General features: G+C 38.1%; 1 protein-coding gene across 1 annotated transcript in view; it reads right to left on the bottom strand.

Annotated features, from left to right (window-relative positions):
* CFAP58 (cilia and flagella associated protein 58) overlaps positions 1-20,883 on the bottom strand; it is a 59,817-nt gene that overhangs the window by 31,883 nt on the left and 7,051 nt on the right. The window contains exons 3-11 of the mRNA XM_072870522.1: positions 20,577-20,725; positions 18,570-18,726; positions 16,295-16,489; positions 13,918-14,055; positions 11,568-11,727; positions 9,920-10,002; positions 8,575-8,766; positions 4,030-4,191; positions 900-1,046 (exon numbers count right to left, since the gene is read on the bottom strand). Coding sequence (XP_072726623.1) covers positions 900-1,046; positions 4,030-4,191; positions 8,575-8,766; positions 9,920-10,002; positions 11,568-11,727; positions 13,918-14,055; positions 16,295-16,489; positions 18,570-18,726; positions 20,577-20,725 — 1,383 coding nt within the window. The remainder of the gene's footprint in view (positions 1-899; positions 1,047-4,029; positions 4,192-8,574; positions 8,767-9,919; positions 10,003-11,567; positions 11,728-13,917; positions 14,056-16,294; positions 16,490-18,569; positions 18,727-20,576; positions 20,726-20,883) is intronic.

Here is a 20,883-nt window from a genome sequence, read left to right as displayed (position 1 = left end):
CACCTTTTTACAAAGCTCTGTTGACACCTTGTCATAATTGTAATACGCTGAGAGGGGCTGAAAACTCAAGGAGTCATTGCAGCATAGCAATAAACTGACAAAAGAAAACATCGTGGAAAGTGGCAGGGGACTTTTGGTTTTGGGGGGTGGTGTTTGTTTCTTGGTTTGGGGTTTTTTCTTGTGCTTAGTAAACAGAAAAAATAAGCTGCTGTGGACACTAACTCCTTAAATCTTTTGAGAGTGCAGCAAATTGGTTTGAGATATCACCACAAATGTAATAGTTTATCTAAGGATGGGCTGCAGCCAGTGCTGAGAAGAAGAACCAGAGCTTCAAGCTCAGATTTCCTTTGATTTAAAACAGATTCTTGCTGCTTTATACCACAATATTAAAATAACTTTCTGTGCAGAGGAACCTACTAAAAGGTACTGCCTAACTCCCAGAAGACTAATGCTTGCTAGTCACACAGAAATACAAGATTGAAGTGTAATATAATGGGATTTGCACTTAAAAATAGGAGAGAGAAAAAAGTTTTTAAAAATAAAAACTTGAATTATAAGGGTCTATACTAAAAAGTTTGCTAGAATCAGGCTATCCCCAAAATCCACATTTCTGCAAGCAAAATGGAACTTTTTAGTAAAAATGTTCAGTCACCAAGAGATTGAAAGCTTCCAACAGACAATCCTTTCTGATTACAAATATAGGCAGAGATTAAATTTGTCAGATACACCGAAGATTTGTGTAACTAATACCTCTAAACAGTACTGAGTTCTTGTGCTTCAATTACAGAATAGTTTATTAAAATACAGCAAAACAACTTCCACAGACCAGGAACATAATGCAGTCTGTGAAATCATGGAAACCATCCTTTGTAAGAAGGTGTATGTATATAGGCTCTTACTTTCAATGATTCCTTCTCCTTCTCTGTTCGCTGATGTTCTAGATGTGCTTTCACAAGGGCTGCTTCTTTATCTGTGATCTCCTCTTTCAGCTGATCCACCTGATGTGTCACAGTTTTCAGTTTCTTCTTCATTTCTGCTATCTCATCCTAATAGGACAGGAAGTGTGATCACAGACAGGGTCAAAAAGAGCAAGTTTGTGACTGGGGGTTCAGGCTATTTTGATGTTGGAAAATGTAGCCACAGTGCTTGAGAGGAGATCTGTTGTACGTACCACAAGACATTACTTTTTAATCCAACAGAACAAAACAGTTTCATTAAATGACAATTTTTTGTTTATGCCAGCGTGACATTGCAGTAAAAAGCCTTTAAAACATATATTGACAAAAATAATTACCATCCATTATGAGTATAACAAGCCATTTAATCTAAAGTGCTGGACACACGATAAGAACTAGCAGTCAATCCAAATTAATAAGATTCTGATCCTATCCATCTGTTTTGATGCTTCTAGTAATGTGTTTTTCAATAAAGTTGTATGCAGTTGGGCACAAATGTTTGGAGAGAAGCTGGTTTTATGCAAATGAACATACCCATAAGTAAGATACCTATATGCCTACAAGGGAGTATAGGAAATCCTTATCTCCATTTTGCCTATGTGCTAGCCTGCAGATAGGAAGGGGGAAAAGAGTGTGCTCAGAGATTGAGAAGTTCCTGGTATGAGAATATTTAGCATATATTTTAAGCTCAAAACACAGAGCAAAAAGCCTGGTAGCACTGCAGAGAGATCAGGTCACTAGGAATACTTCTACTCACAGTAGAGGTGCCTACCCATACAAAATTAAGAAACTGTTTCAACTCATTGCAGTGACCACACATGTTGTGACATGAATTGGAAGCTAATAAATGCAATGCTTAGACAGACATGCTCTTCTGAACCTAATGAAACAAGGTTTAGAAGCTATTACTCCTCTGCCAGAGGCTGCCACCTCACAGAGAAGACATCAGAACCTTTCACTGAATACATTCTGTTTCAGTACAAAACCAGGGTAGCTTAGAGCTCTTTCAGCACTGTCCACCATAGGTGTGGATTTACTTGACAAATGAGTGATGTTTTCTTGCATGAAATGCTTAATATAGTTAAGCAAGATCTTGAGTCATGGCAGTCTTCACAAACAGTACTGAGAAAGTACCGATTAGTAGTCTGACAGCCCTCAAAAACAAAATCCGTGGATTCCACACTTATTTGGCAAATTGAATGAACCACAAATAAATGTAGCAATATGCCATTAGGCCCGCCTGTTTGCATGTTCAGGCACTCCTGTGAATGCAAAAGTCGTATTAAAAGCTGCCTTTGCTAAATAGCCAATAAATCTCTTCAATATTGTAAAAAATGAGAGAGATTTAAAATATGGTGCCCAGAGATATACCCAAATACATTCCTAATTCTGTATTTAATGCAGAACAGTAAGAACAGACAATTTTTGCAAACAGGTCTCCTAATTGCTTAAACAAGTGAGCTCCTAACACCAAAAGAAACCCCAAGGATGAAAGCATCAGGTATTTATCTCATATTAACAGCCTGCCAGCATGTCTTTTCCAAGAGATTTTACTGAACTGAACATTACGGTACTCTGGAGGCCACTAGCAAGGTGGGTGACAGGGGAACTTTCCCCATTAAGCAATCCAAAAATACTTACATCTAGCTTTATCTAAACAAGGTTGTGCAAATTTGTTTTACTTCCCAAAAGGAAAAAGAATTTATCATAATTTTTAACACAACCCTCTTTTATTCTTTTTTTTTCTTTCATGACTGGCTGACCTGTTACTGAACTATGAATGGCTACTTTTTCACTGCTACACATAATATTGCCTTGGCCTAAAGATCTTTTGGGGTCAGCTATCTTCTCACACAGGACTTGCTATAAAAGTTTTATGGTAAGCCAAGTAAGCTATTAAAGTCTAAACACCAGCCTCTAACAACTGGAACCATGAACAGCATTGTGTATACCACCATATAACATTCAAAACCTGAAAAGGCTGATGGGTTCATTGCTTCATTTTGTAACTCAGCACATAGATGCCAGTTCTTTATAAGTAAGCAAATTTATGTTGTATATTAAAAAAAAAAAATCATCAGTGTTGCAATTTTTCACCCTTATTTCTCCTTAGAGATTGTTTGGGAGCAGTGAGAATCCCAACACCACGTCCACTGATGAGAGGCAGACAAAGGTCAAGTAAAGCATCCCACATAAATGGCAAAATGGTTCATTCCTAATCAAATTCAGCACACAGTTGGATAGGAACTTGGACAGTTCATTCCCATCTGCTTCTCAAGCAAAACACCTACCTATTCAAACCAGAGTATAAATTTGTAATCTACTATATATGTTATAAATCCTTATTCTGAAATAACCCAAAGCTGTAAATCACAGCTATCCAAGGTCCCAATCTCTGCCAATTGCAATAGGATTTGTGTAGTATTTTAGATCTTTACATCAGAGTAACAGAATGTATCCTTAAGTGATCTGTTCTCTTCTTCTAGTATTGTTAGTGAGATCCCCAAGGAAGAGATATGAATGGAGAAAATTATCTGAGGAAAATGACACTCCCTGAAAGGAACAAGCAAGGTGGAAGCATTAACTTCTGTCAGAAAATTCCACTTCAGCTGGGAAAGCGTTCCCTCTGCTTTCTAAATCATGATTCACAGTAATGTGCACACACATTCAGGGCTCAGGAGGCAATCTTGTTCCCCTTATACCCTATTTCCCATACATGCAGGCAACTCCTAAAGGGATAAAACAGAGTAGAGCCAGGATGGAAAGGAAAAAGTTTCTTCTCTGATAGGGTTTTATGATTCCATAGCTCCAGTGTACCATGATTTTATGCATGGGTTGAAGCAGGGATATTGCTACGTGATGACTGTGGACTCCTATTTCCAGTCCAAATACAAACTGTCCAGATAAAATGTCAGGGACCTAAAACATTCGTTTCCTCAAAACACACAGGAATGAAGAAACCACTTCTGCCATTTATCCAGTGAGCTTTCCTTTTAACAAATTAAAATTAGATCAGGAAAAAAAACCAACAAGAGCAGAGAGAGAAACACAAGGAAAAACAGTATCATTCTACCTCAGCTTCAATCAGATTTTTACTGTACAGGTTCCTCTCTGTTCTCACAGCTTCACAGCGGTTTTGTTGCTGTTTTAGTTTAATCGCAGACTCTTCTATTTTCTTCTCATAGTCACAGATCTGCATTTCCCGTATTTCAAGATCTTTCAGGTGCTGGAGGACCTGGAGTGGAAAGAAGGAAGTGAACATGATTAAACCATCATCACAAGATTATAAGGATGGGGCAGAGTTTGTGATTTTATTCTAGGATGACAAGTTCAAATCCCTATGATAAGTTTTAGCTACAGCTAAAAATCACTTCAGTCCAAGTACAAGTTTAACCTTCTGGATTGCTTATGTGGGACAACATTTTATTTTAATCTGATACCTAGGTTTTGTTCAAGACTAAAACTTGTAGATGTGCACATATTTAATTTAAAAACAAGCTACTGAAAATACTGCCACTGAGCGCGTTCAATAAAATCAGCATAAAAAGCTTTCATCAAGAATAGCCTTAGGTTATTTATAGAGCAAAGCTAGACTTTGTATGTTGTTTTGGATGTCAGCTGTATGATAAGATGAATAAACACACATCTGTTTTTCCAAGAAGCTCTGCATGTACTCCTATATTCTAACAACCCAACTTTTTTTAAATGAATACATGATCACAAAGTGTTGATGATCACAAACTGTTGATATATAATTACAATAATAAGAAAGTCAGTTAATGTAACTTACACTTGATCTAAATAAGCAGGTAATCACCATTAGATGCTTCTATGAAGGATTAGAAATACTGATGTGAAGATTACCTAAAGAGAATGGAGTATTGTAGACTGTAGAAAGATGATGATCACATGCAGTATCAATAAACAAAAATACAAAGTTTTATAGACACCTTTATTAAACAGTTACCACCATAACAATACATAAGAATTACTGTGTTAAAGGAGCAAAAATACAAATAGTTGCTAATCATTATGATGGGCTTCCTAATTATTTCTTTAAAATGTAAGAAACTTCCTCCTGCTGTACAAAGTTGAAAACCGAGGAGCACAAACAAGCAGTACTCAAACAGAATCCAGCATTACAAAGAAAGAAGATTAAAAGAAATAAAAAGAAAACTAAGGAGTACACACATCAAGAACATAATTTTTCAGGTTCACTGCCCAGGGGAGAAAACAATGCCACCCTTAAAGCTGGGAAAAAGATCAAGCATTAAAGAAAAAGCTGAGGAACCACACGGACAAAATCCAGGAGACAAGTCCATTTACAACTGCATTTCATACCCAGCTCTCCTGACTCTGTTTTTGAAGGTAGCAGTTTGAGCTAAGATTTATGTTCGTATGTCAAAGCAGAAGAATAAAAAAAAAAATGTTTACATCAAATAGTCAATAACTGCCAAGTTTGCGGTCGACAAAGTTGTCCCTTGCTTAGCAGTAAAGCCTTGCGAGGTCTAACTATGGGGCAGGAGCTTAATTAATTGATCATTCTACCAGGTACCTCCAACCAACTTTGAAGACAGGGGATAGCTAAATTTAGAAAATTTTATTACAGCAGCAGGAATACAATTCCAGCACATTTGTAGCTGACTGCAGAGGATCCCAGGAACTGCTTACAGTGCAATACAAAAAGACAGTCTCAGTTTATAACCTACTCCTGCCTTTTCTTCTTCTGTTAAAACAACCTGCCAATAGTAATAGCAGGAGAAGAAATCAATAAGGCATGTTTTCTATCTGCACTATGGTGATCATAGGCTGGAGCAAGATTTGAAAATAGGTCACTGCATTTGTAAGTCTTTTACTTGGTTTTGATACAATGTAAGTGCAATAAGCTGGTGGACTAAGTTTTCTGAGTTGTGCTCACAGGCTGGATGCTGACTCTGCTTTTTCAGGAATGATTAAATGCAAATAATTCTCCCTTATAAATACAGAAAAGATACATGCAATGTTTCCCAACAGAGCCCTGTGGGAGGCCGAGCATCCTCAAATCTCATTGAGTTGATAGCACACTACACCTCTCAGATTTGGCAATGAGGGGCCAAAGCTAAGCAGAAAGTATTAGATATTCATAGTTTTCTTCTGTACCCTCAGTTTTTTATCTGTACACTTAACTATCATCTACTGTTGGTTACCTGTTTAGTTCAGTGAAGCTACTCAAGATCTCAGTAATGGTGCTGTCCTTATTTGCTTACTTTTATTTAACCACTCGGAGAAGTGCTGCCATTTTCTTAATGATATGCCTGTTGAGCATTAGGTTTTCCAAAAGATTATGAGAATTTAAAAGAGGAAATATGTTTTTAATTTTCCTGGATATGTTGTCAAACTGTAAATTCAACATGGTAAATGGCTTTTTTGGAAAAAAATAACGTATTAGAGACTGTTTTTGTGACCTCTCATAACTCACAGTCAGGGAACACTTCAAGTAAGACTGAAGGGTATACTTCACTGCTTCCTATTCAGCAGCCTAAACCTTCCACAGGGAAACTAAGATTTCATAATCTAAGAATTTCAATTCAAAAAAGAAATATTCTACTAACATTTGTAGCTCAGTAATACAGGCTACACAACAAAGAGCAAAGAGCCAGATTTTTTTTCTCATTTGTGCTGGCTAATCTAGAAGTAAGACTATTCAACAAGTGACACTGCCTTAAAAATGGTACAAATGAGCAGTCAGCCAGGCCAATAATTAGAAGAGCAAGTCTAGCATGAATTCTCCCCACTAAAATCTTTTACTGTTGTGGATATAACTTTGCTGACTCTGTTCATCAGTTACTCAGTAGTAAATGATGATTTTGAAAGAGGAATTCTGCAGCTCTATAGATTCTGTCCTGCTGTAAATAACCAGACAGCTTTCAGAGTCAGCATGGCTCTGTCTGCCTTGCAGGAGTTCCAAGAAGTCTTTGGACTTAGATGGGTTTGGCTCTTTACCAGCTCTTACACAATTCAGGTGTGCAGCGAGCTCCTTCAGAGCCAGCTTGATGGTAAAAGGTGACAGAAGAGCATTGACTGGCCATATGATTACTGCCCATCAGTAGCTCATTCCCCGCCAGCTGTAAAGTGGCTCATGTAGTTTTGCCACAGTTTCTCAAGTTACCCATCTGCATAGGTCAAACAGTGAACCTAAGTATTACCTAGTGGATATAATAATCCTGATCCTATCTTCTCCTTCTACCCTGTGTTTTGCCCTGTCTTATCCTTCCAAACAATGAGTAATCTCATGTAGGGAACCTCTGCAGGGACAAGACTATTGTCTCACATACTCCTGTGCTCTGAACTGCTCCTGCTGCTCTTCACCTGCAAGCTAAGTCAGGAATTGCCCCTTTAGTGAACCACAGAAGCATGTAAGTCTTTTGGAAACTTGCAATCACAACGCAGGCATCGTTATACAAACAGCTCAAGTATCATAACCCATTTACTGAGGCTCTGCCTTATAAGAAGTGACAGAAAATTTGTACCCAAAGTGGCAGGGAAAAAAAGAAAAAGTAAACAAGAAAACATTTGTCATTTTCACCCTCAAAATATTGTGAGCAACCCTAATCAGAATTGAAAGCAAGAGCCTTGTAGTTCTGAGTGTTATGAATTACTCGCTGGCCCTAATTTACAACATTCTTAACTCATATCTATACTGTTAGAAACGCACTACGAGAGAAAGATGCAAAATATGACTTTGCAACAAAGACAAATCTCACTTTCGTGGAATATTGTTCCAAGGAAATGACAAAACGTATTCCAGACAAGGGAGCATATACCATTGAAAAAATTATTTAAAAGCCCCTGGTCACATGAAGTTGGAAAGGATAATTTTAAAGTGAAAAGATAGCAAATAAATTGCGGGTTGAAACGGCTTGAAAGCTAATCCCATTAAATCAATGAGCTTCTTGGAAGGCCCTTCAATGTGATCTTCAGCAATTAATGGAACATGTTACAACCATGTTCCTGAGTATACCATCAGGAATACAGTTGTACATAATAATGGGCAGCAGGCAACACAAATTTTATGCAGTGTTTCTCTGCAGCTGTTCCTGGAAAACTTCTGTTTTGCAGACTAGCTTGAACATGTCCAGATGTTTTCACATACTGGGAGTAATCCTTCAAAATGCTAAGTCTCTAACAAAGGTGTTGAGCACTGTCAACTCTCACTGGCCTCAATTTGAGGACACCAGTAGTATGCAAGATAAGGTCCTTTGCAAATAAGACAGAACAATCAAAGAGTAATTTCCAGCTGCATCTGAGAGTTTCTGTTGTGGGACTCAAGGTATAAGAAGTCAGAGGCCTTGGTTTGAACCCCAGCCCTAGTTTCATTTCCCAAATGGTCGCTGAATAAGAGAAATACATGGCTGTACTCCAAGTCTCTCATAGACTACACACTCATTGATGAGGTTCCCCCAGAGAGACCTGAAACAGTAGTGGGCAATATGCACTGACAAGAAGAAATCTTTGTAAACTGTGTGAAGACCACTGATCTAAGCTTCCTCCCACTGGCATGTTAGGAAATGAGTATATTATCTTTACAGTTTTGAGAGTAACGCAGGAAAGAACCACTTGCACAAAAAGCTGTTCCTACCTTCTGTTTGAGCTCACTGGTTTCATTGATGAAACAATCTCTCTCCTTCTCCAACTGGTAAATAATCTTCCTTTGTTTCTGAGCTTCATTCTTATAATTTTGGATTTCTTCTTCCAAGTTCTTCTTTGACTGTTCATGGAGCTTCACCAAATTTATCTGCTTCTGAGTGGCAGTGGTAGCCTTGACCAAGTTCTACAGGAAACACAAAATAATGCCTCTTGAGCTGAAAAGGCAACACTGCCACCACTATGACAAGAACTTGCCATTGTCTAAGTGGATTATGGACTTCCCAATGTTATGACCCCTTATGTAATTTGTTCAGTTGAAATACCTGAGCCTCAAATCTGATATTAAAAAAATCTCTTAACAGAGCTGCTAAATAGTGCTTTTTTCTGATTTGAAGTTAAAACACTACTGTCTGCATTACAAAAAAATGGATAGGATAGTTTACAAGTGGATATAACTAATGGCTGGAAAAACCTTACCAGCTTTAATGCATTTAGATCGTAAAGCATGCCAATAGCCAGTAAAATAAATAATAAAGCCAAATACCCTTCCTTCTCATGTCCTAAATAGCAAGTTCAAACGGTAAATTTACCAAGCTTGGTTTAAAATTATGCATAAGGATTAAGCAGAAAACACCAAGATATCATCTTTACAAAATCAGCCTTCTGATCCCACTTTTAAATTTCTTTCCCTATACAAAACAGGCATTTGTTACCTGCCAAATCTGAGCCTCTGGTAGAGTCAAGACACAGGACAGTGAATCTATAACAAGTAAAGCACCTCAGAATCATCTTTTAGCACTGAATTTACTAGAATACACTTCAGGAATGCCCATAAACATGAGATGCTATCCTGCAGTACAAGAACCTTGGGCTGATGGAAAATTATCAGCATGAGAAATCAAGGATTAGTATTAACACAGCCTCCCAAGCTGCTACATGGTGCATCAACATTTTGGTTTGTTCTTTTACTAGCAAAGACTCCGTTTGCCTAGATTGATATTAAACTTCATATGGTACAGAGCATAAAAGCACAGATGTAATGAACTCTTTGGGTATCAAATAACAGGTTTGCAATAAAGGTGAACACATGTAGCACTTTTTAACTCCCTGACAGTTTGTATGTTAAAACTTAGAAATCTTTTGTGTGTTTATGGGTACTAACACTATTTCAATGCACAGAAAAGAAGCAGTGTAAGCATCTATTTAAGGAAATCTGAATGCTTTACTTAACGTTATTTATTCTACAACATTTCTGTGTCACTGTGAGTGTTTAAACTACAGACATTTCATTCTCAAGCCATGAGATTTGTTTATCAGTATTACCAATGCAAGCTCACCTTGCTTAGCATATCCCTTTCCCTCACAAGCTCATCTATAGCTTTCTTGTCAATCTCTGCCTGCTTTTTGGCAGCCTCCAACTCTAGAGAAAAGGAAGAAAGAGAATAAATCCTGGGTTCAAGCTGTACAGCTGCTAAAAATGCAGAAACAACTTAGGGGACTTTTTAAAAAGCCTTAACATTACATGAACAGTTCAATTAGCTGTGACCAGGTTTTGCAACCTCAGGTATCAGCTAATGATATTAATACTTATTTGGGTACTTAGAAGAACTTAGAACTCGGGCACAGTAATTAATGGTATGAGGATTTATTGTACTCAGATGTTCAAACCAAGATACCACAAAGAAGTTGTATTTTCAGAAATCATGGAGCACACTGAAAATCAGAGTCTTTTAAGAAGTTTCAGTGTGAGCATCCAAAAACTGAGGCACTTTCAAAAATGGGGACTTTCAGATTATTCTAATCCCTCTATGTGAATCCAGTTCTCCTGTGAAACAGTGAGATTCTACTGGCTTCAATGGAGTTAAAATTATTTGCTATGGGTCAAGATTAACACTGGACATATACTATTAAAAAGAAATTAAAAATTGAAGAGATGTGCTTTCACTATATTTTAAAATTAATTAAAACTTGCTACACTAACACTGCAACTCAGGAAATGCAGTACATTGGAGTGCTAAGATATGTCAAATACTGCAAAAAGACATGTTATTAGTAGCCATTTGCAGGCATTCCAGTACAGATCTGAATTTACGAAGTTCCTCTCCCCTTTCAAGTACAGAGCATGACCTTAAGCAGTACTAGCAAAACATTTGTGGGAAAGCTCTTCAACCCGCACAGAGATGCATGAAAAACAGACATGACTTTCCATAAATACAGTTATATGGAAGGATTCATATCTCATACATGCAGTCTCTTCAGGACACAAGCTAGAAACAAGGGAGAGAAGGGAGAGGCATTTATGCCAGTATATATCAAATTGAACGAGATGAAGTTTCTAGCAAAGGGTTTTTTCCTGCCCCAACAAGTGAAGTCTCATAAACTCAAATGTTTTTCCAACTTCATAATATTATTTTAGGAAAAAAAAAATCATAAAACTGTTTTTTCTGAAAATCACTTTGAAAATGTGTCTATTTTTATTTCAAAGCATATTTTATTTCGAAATTTATTTGCATTTTAAAGTTAAAAAAAGAAAGAAAGTGCTTTTAAATGCTAAAAAATACCCTGTAGGGTATTTTTATAAAAAAATAAAAGTATAAAAAATAGGCTGTAACTATTCAGCAGAACCAAAGCAGGAAAAAAGTGTGTCCTAACCATGTCTGATTTCAGTAAGCTCTGAGATTGCTTCTCTCTCACAGGTCAGTGCAGGAGCAATGAAGGTGCATTGGGGATGATTCTCTGTGTGATATGGCACAAATTGGCACACCACAAAGTTCAGTTGTGTCTGTTGTATTTTCACCCCACATATGCTACATTATGAAAATTCTGTAACCCTACAAGGTTTTTAAAATGCTGCTATAGATTCCAACTGCCATTTATACAGTCTCATACTAGATACGAAAGGAGAATGATCCTAACAGAAGGATGTACCCTGAATGAATAAATTATGAATCAGAAGACAGATCCATCCATCAGTTAGGCACCTACCTCTCTCCAGTCCAGATATTTGATTTTTTAGGGTGTTTCTCTCATGTCCTACATCAACTTTTTGCTCCTCTGCAACACGCAACTTATTCTGGAGAACATCTCTTACTTTGTTCAGCTTTGAAATTTCAAGGCGCATCTGAGTTACTTCATCATCTCTGGCCTACAGAACAGCAATAAAGAAAGGGGAGAGAAAGTATCTACTGAAAGAAAATGCCTCTGTACTTGTCATATACTTATTCCATGAAATTCAGGCAGCAAAGGTATAAGTACTGTGGGTTGCCTGAGACAAGGTAATTAGCTAATTGAACAATATTAAAAATAATTTAAACAAAGCCAGCTAAGGCAAGGAAAATGATAATCAAATCTTGTGCTTTAGGGCTGAAGATGATCAATAAAGAATCTCCAGCTGCAAACCTCACACAGCACTACTCAATTAGTCCTGCAGATTAAACATGGGCAGCTCTAATTTCCTTTGAAGTATTAGGGACACTGACGGTGATGAGAAAGATATCTGTAGCGTGGTCTGGTTGCGTGTCCCTAATAGCAGGTATCTGTTATCCCCATCTCTTTTATAACCTATGGCTTTAAAGAAAAAGCAAAATGTAGAGTTAATCTCATTTGCTATACAATCAGAAGATAAAATAATCAATCAAAACACTGCATAAAAATTAAGGAACTGGTTACCAGGAAACACAACCAATAATCACAACAGAAATTTGTCTCTTTCCTTTTAAGAAGTAAATATAACTCCCTCATATAATTCAGTGCCACTGTTATGTTTTACAGCCATTGCAGACTACTGTGTTCCACTTACAGCTTCAGATACTGATTCTGTAAGATGGTGCATCCTGCTATGTGAGTATCCCCTGGGAGGATGTGAGTCTCCTCAGTTCTTACTGATAATAACTTTCCAGAGATTTATGAATACTTTCACAGTTCGGGTTGCCCAACACCGTAGTGGAGGCACTCAGCACACTGCAGGATGAAACTGCAAGCACAGCACCTACAAAAAGGGCATCTCAGGTCATGACTGGGGCTCTTAGAAGCTTTAGCAATTGGCTTAATTACTAACTGGGCAGTATCTTCTATTTTTTTGTTCCCAGAAGTCCATGTGCATGACTCTTTGAGTTCCATCAACTTTTCCTGAAGTTAGGATAAGATCATAGAATCAAAATCCTCCTTTTGACAGCCCCAAATGTACGTCACATTTGAACGCGTTGTTTGTAAAGTTTTAAACAATGATGGTAATGCTAGAAGTAATGATAAAACCAGGTAACCTGGAAAAGACAGTAATTTGTTTCTCAAATAGGTAGAAAAATATCCTCCAGTCTGCCTAACAAAATACAATAGAAGACAAGCTCCTACCATATAGCCCATTAAGGATCCAAATCAGAATCTTCTGTCTTATATTAGTTATGAACTGAGCTTTTAATCTGTCAGTGGTTAGTTTTTATCATTCTGACTAACAGTTCCCATTTAAAAACAAAAAAAAGCTCTCTATTGGCAAACAACCTTTTTATTTAGGTGAATTGGTTATACTTGACTAAACCTTGATAAGATAATGATTTTCTACCTGAATTTTCTAATGTTTAGTGCTTTAACCCCAATGATGATACAAAATGCAAGATATGGTAGACAGAGTAATAACATCTAACACTTATACATTACCCTTTATCACAAATGCTCTCAAAGTACCCTAAAAAGCATATGCAGGAATCATTTAATCCTTCCCCAACTGAAACTCACCTGCTTCTGAGTGGTACAAAACAACCGTTAAACAATGCAAAGTCAGGCAAGAAAACCATGTAGATCAGAAAGTAAACACCATCTTGGTTACTTATATTGAACTTCCCCAACCCATACTGTGGGGGGAAAATTCTAGTGTTGGAAGCCACTCCCCTCAGTGGAAGCTATGCAGGACACTGTCATTACAATCTATTAACATTTTTCAGTGAGTTTTGGCAACATTCTGATTATGTTAATCACTGTAAAAAAGAAAGTCGTTGCTCTTATCTGAAGATCTCACAATCAAAAAAAGACCTTATGCTTGTCAAAAGTACTGTGCATCCTTTATGAACACAATGTGTTGAGCACTTCGATTTATGTGTTTTATGAAACACAGCTCCTCCAGCAGGTCAGGTGATAGGGTTGGAGACTGCACCATGGTACTGCCACAGAAACAATGGCATCCAGTGACAGCCAGATCTATTCCTAAAAACTCTTCAGATTTCCCCCAAAACTACCTATAGGGAACTATCAGTACAAGAACTGAGGTCATCCCTGTCCCAAGTGCTAAGACTGCAATCAGAGTGATATGGCTGATAGGGTGCATGCACCTTCTGGCACTTACTTTCAGTTCTGCTGTCTTCTGCTGGATGTCTTGCATCACCTCCTCAAACATCACACTGTGCTGCTCACTCTCTTGCATGAGCTTATTATTTCTCATCTGAAATTGCTCAAGTTCCTTACCAGCTCTTTCATTCAAGATCTGTTAGATTAAATAACAATCCTATTAATTCTTTTTAATCTCATTACAATATCTACATATACATGAAGACAGAACCTTCCATCTCCCCAGGAGATAAAAGCTGCTACAGATTGTTGTCTGCTTAAAAACCACTCTTCATTGCTGATGAAATTACTAATGTGAAATATGATACATGTTCATACTCACTAGGGGAAATGATAATTTCTAATGAATAACACAGCCAGTGTCAGATTTTTTCTGGGAGCTTAGCAGGTCTCTCTTGCAGGTGGTAGATAAATATTTTACTACTTGTTAGGCATTTGGCAAGCATCACGTAACACAACTACTTGCTACATATAATTACTGAAAATGACTATGAGATTCAAATTACTTCAATCAGCAAAGGGCTGGGGACCTCTGTTTCTTAGCAAGCCAAACCTACATTAATATGCTGATAACATTTCTCTGGGTACGTGGTTTCCTGAGACCAGGACACAACCATTTTCCTCTCTAATTTGTGTTCAGTCAAAAGTCCAGAACAGCAGTTTCATGGTTTCTATGGAGAACATATACTTTAATACCGGAGCTGCCAGTCTTTTCTTCTGCTTGATGGGACTTCCCCTAACAGATATTACTCCATAAGTGAGGAAAGAACAATCGTCATATTTTTCACTTTAAGCATTAATGTGTGATAAACTGATGAACTCAATATGCACTATGTCCTTAACAAGTATGAAAGGAAGAGAAGTAGAATCTCCCTCTTCTGAATGCATGCAGAAACAAAGATAATGTGAAAACAAGGAATACTGTTTCTTGTGTTGCAAATGTCAGGATAACACTGTGTTTCAGGTGATTCTTTATTGAGACTTGGACACGTGTGGGATGAAGCCTATAGCAGCTGTATCAAACCACCTTCACTGTCATGCAAGCAAGGATATTTTATTAGAAATTTCAGTGGAATAAGAGCAGGCATCACAGCCAGCTACAATTCAGTTGAGAAACAATAACCCAATGACATTGCAATAGCCGAGTCATCTTCTCTTGCAGATCTCTACTCTGACTCTTGCACAGTTGGATAGCCTGTGTTTTGGACAGCCTTTTTGCAAAAGATAATGCAGGGCCTCCACAGACACCTTCAAGCCAGCACAGGCAACACAGTGCAGTAGTCTGTGGTTAATTAGCCTAGGCACAGCACTTTATGTGAACTATTGGTTTCCAGGATAGTTTGGACAATTGAATGCCCCTAAAATCTGCACTTAGAAAGGCTGAAAGGGACTATAGAACGGAGGAGGAAGAATGGAACAGAACCAGGAATTGTAGATATCCTATTTAAAAAAAAAGTGATTGTCCTGGCAGATCATGGAGCTACTCTCAAAAGCTGCATCAAATCAGTGATATTCAGAGAAATAATCAAGTCTTCTCTGTATCTCTTTCTGTGAAGTATTTTACTAAAACTATATGTTGACAAAAAATTGTCACAGATCTCTAACTTCACAAACTCAGGGACCTGAAGGGAAGAAAAAGCCATAAAAGTCATAAATTTACAAGATACGCACAACTCCCAAAGAAGTTTCCCCTGAGGTAGGACTGTTTTACAGTGATGAGATCTCTCCTGCCATTTACTGAAATTGCTTCTCTGAGAGTTTCTCAAAGTCAGGGGAAATGGACTGAAAACCTGAAAATTCAAACACTTGCAGAACACTATGTTAGGACATTTCCAGATAAAGTTTTTAGAAATAGAATGGGGAAAATCAATCAAAAAGGTTTACGAAGACAGTTCTCTGCCCTTTCACAGAAACTCTTCCACAGGTTTGAGAGGTAGATAAAAAATATTGTGACAGAGAAGAAAGAAGGGGGTCGGAGGTAAAATGACTTTACCAATGCCACTATAGTGAATCAGTGGCAAAACTGGCAATACATGTCAGAAGTCCAACCTGGCAGTCTCCTGTTACTGCCATTAGATCATCCATGCTCTTCACAGACTTTGTCTCATTTGCTGTGATCTTTTCAAGATGATCTCTAACAATATCATTTCGATCCACCACTGATCTCTGTGAGGAAATCTATCAGAAATCTGTCAGCAAGCTTTACATATTTACTTATTAGTAAAGTAATATTTATATAAAAATAAATATTTATTAAAATTTATTGACTTAAAATAATCTCCCTCCCTCTCCCTTCAGGAAAATCCATTTTCTTCTTATTTTGACATCTGACTCTAATGTTAGACCTGATGAATATAGAGTGCCATGTACCCTACCTTCTGCTCTTTTAGATGCTGTTCCATTTTCAGTTGTTCCTCTTTGTTCCTCTGTATATGTTGCTGTAAATTCTTGATCTCATCTTGCTTGTTATCCATTTCAGCTAGAAGATTTTTCAGCTCCTTCTCCATTTTTTCCTTCTTTCGAGCCTCTCGTGATGCCTCATTCTGATGCAGCTGGATGTCTTGCTGAAGCTATAATAATAGAGAAGACAAAAGTTTAAGTTCTGCTGCCTTTTATTCAGGAAAACAAGGCCTCTCACCTCTCCTTCTACTATGCTTGATTTTCAAAACAACAGCTTCTATACTACCGTACCCAGTACTACATGGAATCTTTATGCCAGATCTTCTCAGAAGTAAATATGTTCTCTAGTGGCTGAACAAAAAATCCTGCATGAGGGAACCTATTTATTGACAAGAATTTGTTAAGCACCAGTCAGTTCACCCACACAGAAGGGTCTGATACAGTTCAGACATAAAAGCATTCCTCTGGAGATGCAGTGGCACAAATGTATTTTCAGTTTTAAGTTACTTGTGAAGTGGTAGTTTCTGAATGCAGCGTTAAAACTAATTTGGGCTTGATGTTATATTGCAAGGATTTTTATTTTGATTTTTCTATCTCACCAGCAGAAACACTTATTACAGTGATAGTAAAGGAAAGAGAGAGATGTCAGACCAGTGTTCATTTTCACAACTGCTCTCAATCTTTCTGCTCTCAAAGCTCCTCTGCAGGAACTTTGAAAGAGGAGCTTTCTCTCATATTTAATAGACTGTCTTGTGACTTCTGCTCTCTCCCTCCCCAAAAATGTGATGGAGTAGAATCAGCAGAGAGGAGACACAGGGGGGTGATCCACATGGAAATATTCAGTTCAGCCAGGGACCAGCAATTGAAAGATGTTCTTCACTTAAAGATTCCTCTCCCTCTGAGCCCACAGATGAAAAGTTGCCAGAACTGACTGGGTCTTCAACAGGATCGTCAAAAAGACATTGTCATTTAAGTAGTCTGAAGTGGAGAATAATTTCATACTGGGAGAATGGGAGGTGGTTACAAACGCTGTAACAATCCCATAAATTTAACGGCTGATGAAGTGAGTACCAGAAGATTAAGGCTGGGAAGATTCAGTGAGTTTTGATGGGAGTTTCAATCCTCTCTCTTTTCTCCCATGCCCACAATGTTGTCAGAAAAGCAAAGATTTATATTCTCTTGAAATACATTCCCAACCATCCACTTTAGAAACAGAAACAAGTTCTGTGCGTAAAACCTAGGCTCATCATTACTTTCCGATTTGTGATTTTAAAAAACTGTAAGTTAAATGCTGCTTCCATCTCTCCTCTGTTCTTTGTTTAAGTGTTCTTTTCTGCTTTTCCTTTCTCCTGTTGTCTTGCTCCAGCCCCTGTTTATATTCTGCTTTAAATTCTTTTATTCCTCATTATTATGTTTTTATATTTTGAAGTATCAGAGTTCTGTATCCCATCTTCCATCCATTTCTACTTTCTCTCCATTAGTGGGTATCCTATTGATCCTCAGTTTCCTGTATCTCTAGCTGTTATACACGTTTAAAGGAAGCTATACCTATTGATCAGTAAAGAAGAACTGTCTACTCAGATAGTCAGAAAAACAGGGAACCTAACTTAAAGAGGAGACAAAAAAAGTAAAGCTAAGATGGAATATGACTGCTCTCTACAGACACTGGTGAGGTGAAAAATTATTAAGCTGAAAAACAGTAGGCAGGAATCAGTGTGAAGAAGAAAGTAGGAGGTCTCTAACCATTAGAAAAGTGAGGTTCTGGAAAAGCTTCCCATAAGCAGTAGGGGAGAAAATAGCCTAATTAGCTTTTAAGTCAGATTTTGATACATTCTTAAAAATGATGGTATGGCATCATATGACAACCACTGCCAACAGCAAGGGACCTAGGATCTCCATTCCAGGTCTAAGTGGTGCTTTGGAGGCTTAAGGATTTACAATGCAGAAAAAGAAACACATCTCCAGTATGAACGATAACTATGATTCAGGCAAAGGAACCTTGGCCTCATTCAGGGTATTGGGAAGCTATGGAAGTAGGTGGTACATGACAATACGCTTTGCAAAGGACATAGCCTAGAAGTAGAGAAAAATATAAAAATCATTCACAACAGACTCCTTTCTGAGCACACCTGAAAATGTTTGAGATGTGAAAGAACAGGTAGTAGCATACTAGTCAATGGAGATCAATTGCCAGAGTGGAGAATGGTTCAGGACAAAGCCTAAAATCACCACCTGGTGATCTGTACAGACCTGCATAACGGATTGATCTGCCTCGTTTTTTGCCCTCTCTGTTTCCTGCTGCTGCTCTGTGGCTTGAGTTAGACTTTGACGTAACTTCACGACCTCTGACAAGAGTTGGTCTCGCTCCTTTGTTATCTCTTCTTTAAGTTTTAGCAAATCCCGGATACTGGAAGCAAGGAAATAATAGTCAAGCAGTGTCACAGGCCCCTTCTGTTCTTCCTCCTATGCCAGAGCAAGATCTTTTGTGAGAAACAGGAGTTAAAAAGTAATTTGTTTCATTTTAAACTCCTCTTGGATTAGTGCTCTGCTGGTCAATTGAATTATATACTCTGTCTACTGTGATCATAGTCACCATCAACACAGGCAGCTTTAAAAGCTAACCTAGTCCAATAAATCACTCTTTCTTGTTATATCACATCCTCATGGGTCTGAAGAAACCTTCAGTTTCTCAAAAAGGTAACAGGGAACAAAATTCCTTCTCTGCCCATTGCAAAATTACTCAGGGACCAACCTGTTACATTGTTGTAACCAGTCTCTCTCCAGCTCACCTGACTGGGCACTTAATTGGGTTATATCTTACACTCATCTAATGTAAGAATAAAACAGACTCCCTGTTTGGACACATTTACAATCTGAAAGAAAGTCCAAGCAGTGTGGGTTCAAGCTCAACCTTAAAAACCAGCCTTATAATTCTAAAAGACTAGAGGGTTTTCAGCCCTATAGGGCTGAAAAAAAACCCTATAGGGCTGAAAAGCTACAAAGGAGTTGTCTAGTCCCATGGCCTCCTTACTGGAAATAGTATTTAAGCATGGAACTGGAGGGCAATACACAGAGAAATTTAAGAAGAAATTGTAAGTAGGCAGGTCTCAGCAGCCTGGGCAGCAGCTGGAAACAGCAGGAGTGAGGTCTTGGCAAAGCAACAGCTCCTGGCTCTTGCAGGAAAATGCAAAAGCAGCCACAGAGAGCTGCCTTTAGGGAGAGTTATACTAGGGGAAGGCTTAACGACCAAGCTTTTAGATCCAAGGAAACCTGTTACACAGGTCCAGAACATTTCAGGGCCAAAAGGTGAAGGAGTGGATTTCTCATGCATCCAGGTGGTTTGTGTGCTGGCACGTTCCTTGGAGGGGAAAAGTTTGAGCACAATAAAGGCCTTGCTCACAGACACAAGTCTTGTTTATGCAGCCTGGATACACAGTGCATGGGGAGATGAGCGTGTCCCATACACATCCTGAATGCATAATATAAATAAATACCTTACACTGTGTGAAAATTTCAAGCCAGAACCAGCTGGGCCATCCATCAGCGATCTCGATAGAAAGTGCACAGGTCATAGGGTCAACATACTTAATCTCATCTTTGAGTTTACACTTAATCTTACAGCATAAGCAGAGTCTGAGGACCTGATACTACAAACACTAGCTTTTGGAGGGCTTTTGAGCAGCTCCTGAGGATCACTGTTATTTGCACACTGTAGCAGCTAAAGGCTCCACCTGAGACTAGGTCTCTCTATGCTAGTGGCTGCATGTGTGTTCAGTAAAAAAACCCCATAGTCTTCACAATGTACAAATATAAAATACAAACAAGAATACAGACAGCAATAATGCCTTATAGCAAAGCTGGGAACAAAAGAGAAATCAAGTTTCCTGCTTCCTTGACTTATCTACTTGACCCTGCTGCCATCACATGTAAAAATGTTGACAGGATCCTATTCTCAAAGACAAAGTATGTTGAAATGTTAGTCAGATAAAACAATACGACAGATACTGAGGAAGTGCATAATACTGATTTTTATTTGATCTCTCAGCTTAATCCAATGCTGAAAGAACTCACTCAGAGCCTGATTCTGTACTTGCTCACTGCATAAACACATAGACCAATAAATGTGCATTCATGAGAAAAGCGAAAGGCAGAAAAGACCTCTGTTTTCCCATGTCTTTGTAGTGTCTAAATGGCTAAACAAGGTGTAGAATGATAGAAAATCAGATCAGGCTTTCCCCCTCCCTGGGGAAAACTTACTTGTACTCCTGTCCCAGGGACAGCCCAGATCCTTGCTCCACTAAGTTAGTTAGGCGTGCAATTTCCTCTTGCAGTGAATTAATCGTTTCCTTTGCTTTCTGTTCCTTTTCATAGGCTGTATCTACCATTTTCCAGGCCTTTTCAATCTCCTAGGAACAAAATGGAAAACAATTACATAAATTAAACTGGGTTGAAAATGAACAACAAATTAAAAATGTATTGCCTTGCATTTTGGATAATTAAGAAAACAGGTTTTCATGCCTTTTCATGCTTATATTCACAACAGTTTTCTTCACCAGTTGCTTTT

This window comes from Ciconia boyciana, chromosome 8 (genome assembly GCF_034638445.1).
Source record: "Ciconia boyciana chromosome 8, ASM3463844v1, whole genome shotgun sequence".
NCBI lineage: Eukaryota > Metazoa > Chordata > Aves > Ciconiiformes > Ciconiidae > Ciconia > Ciconia boyciana.
The sequence above is the reverse complement of the archived record's forward strand: the minus strand, read 5'-3'. Positions and strand labels throughout refer to the sequence as shown.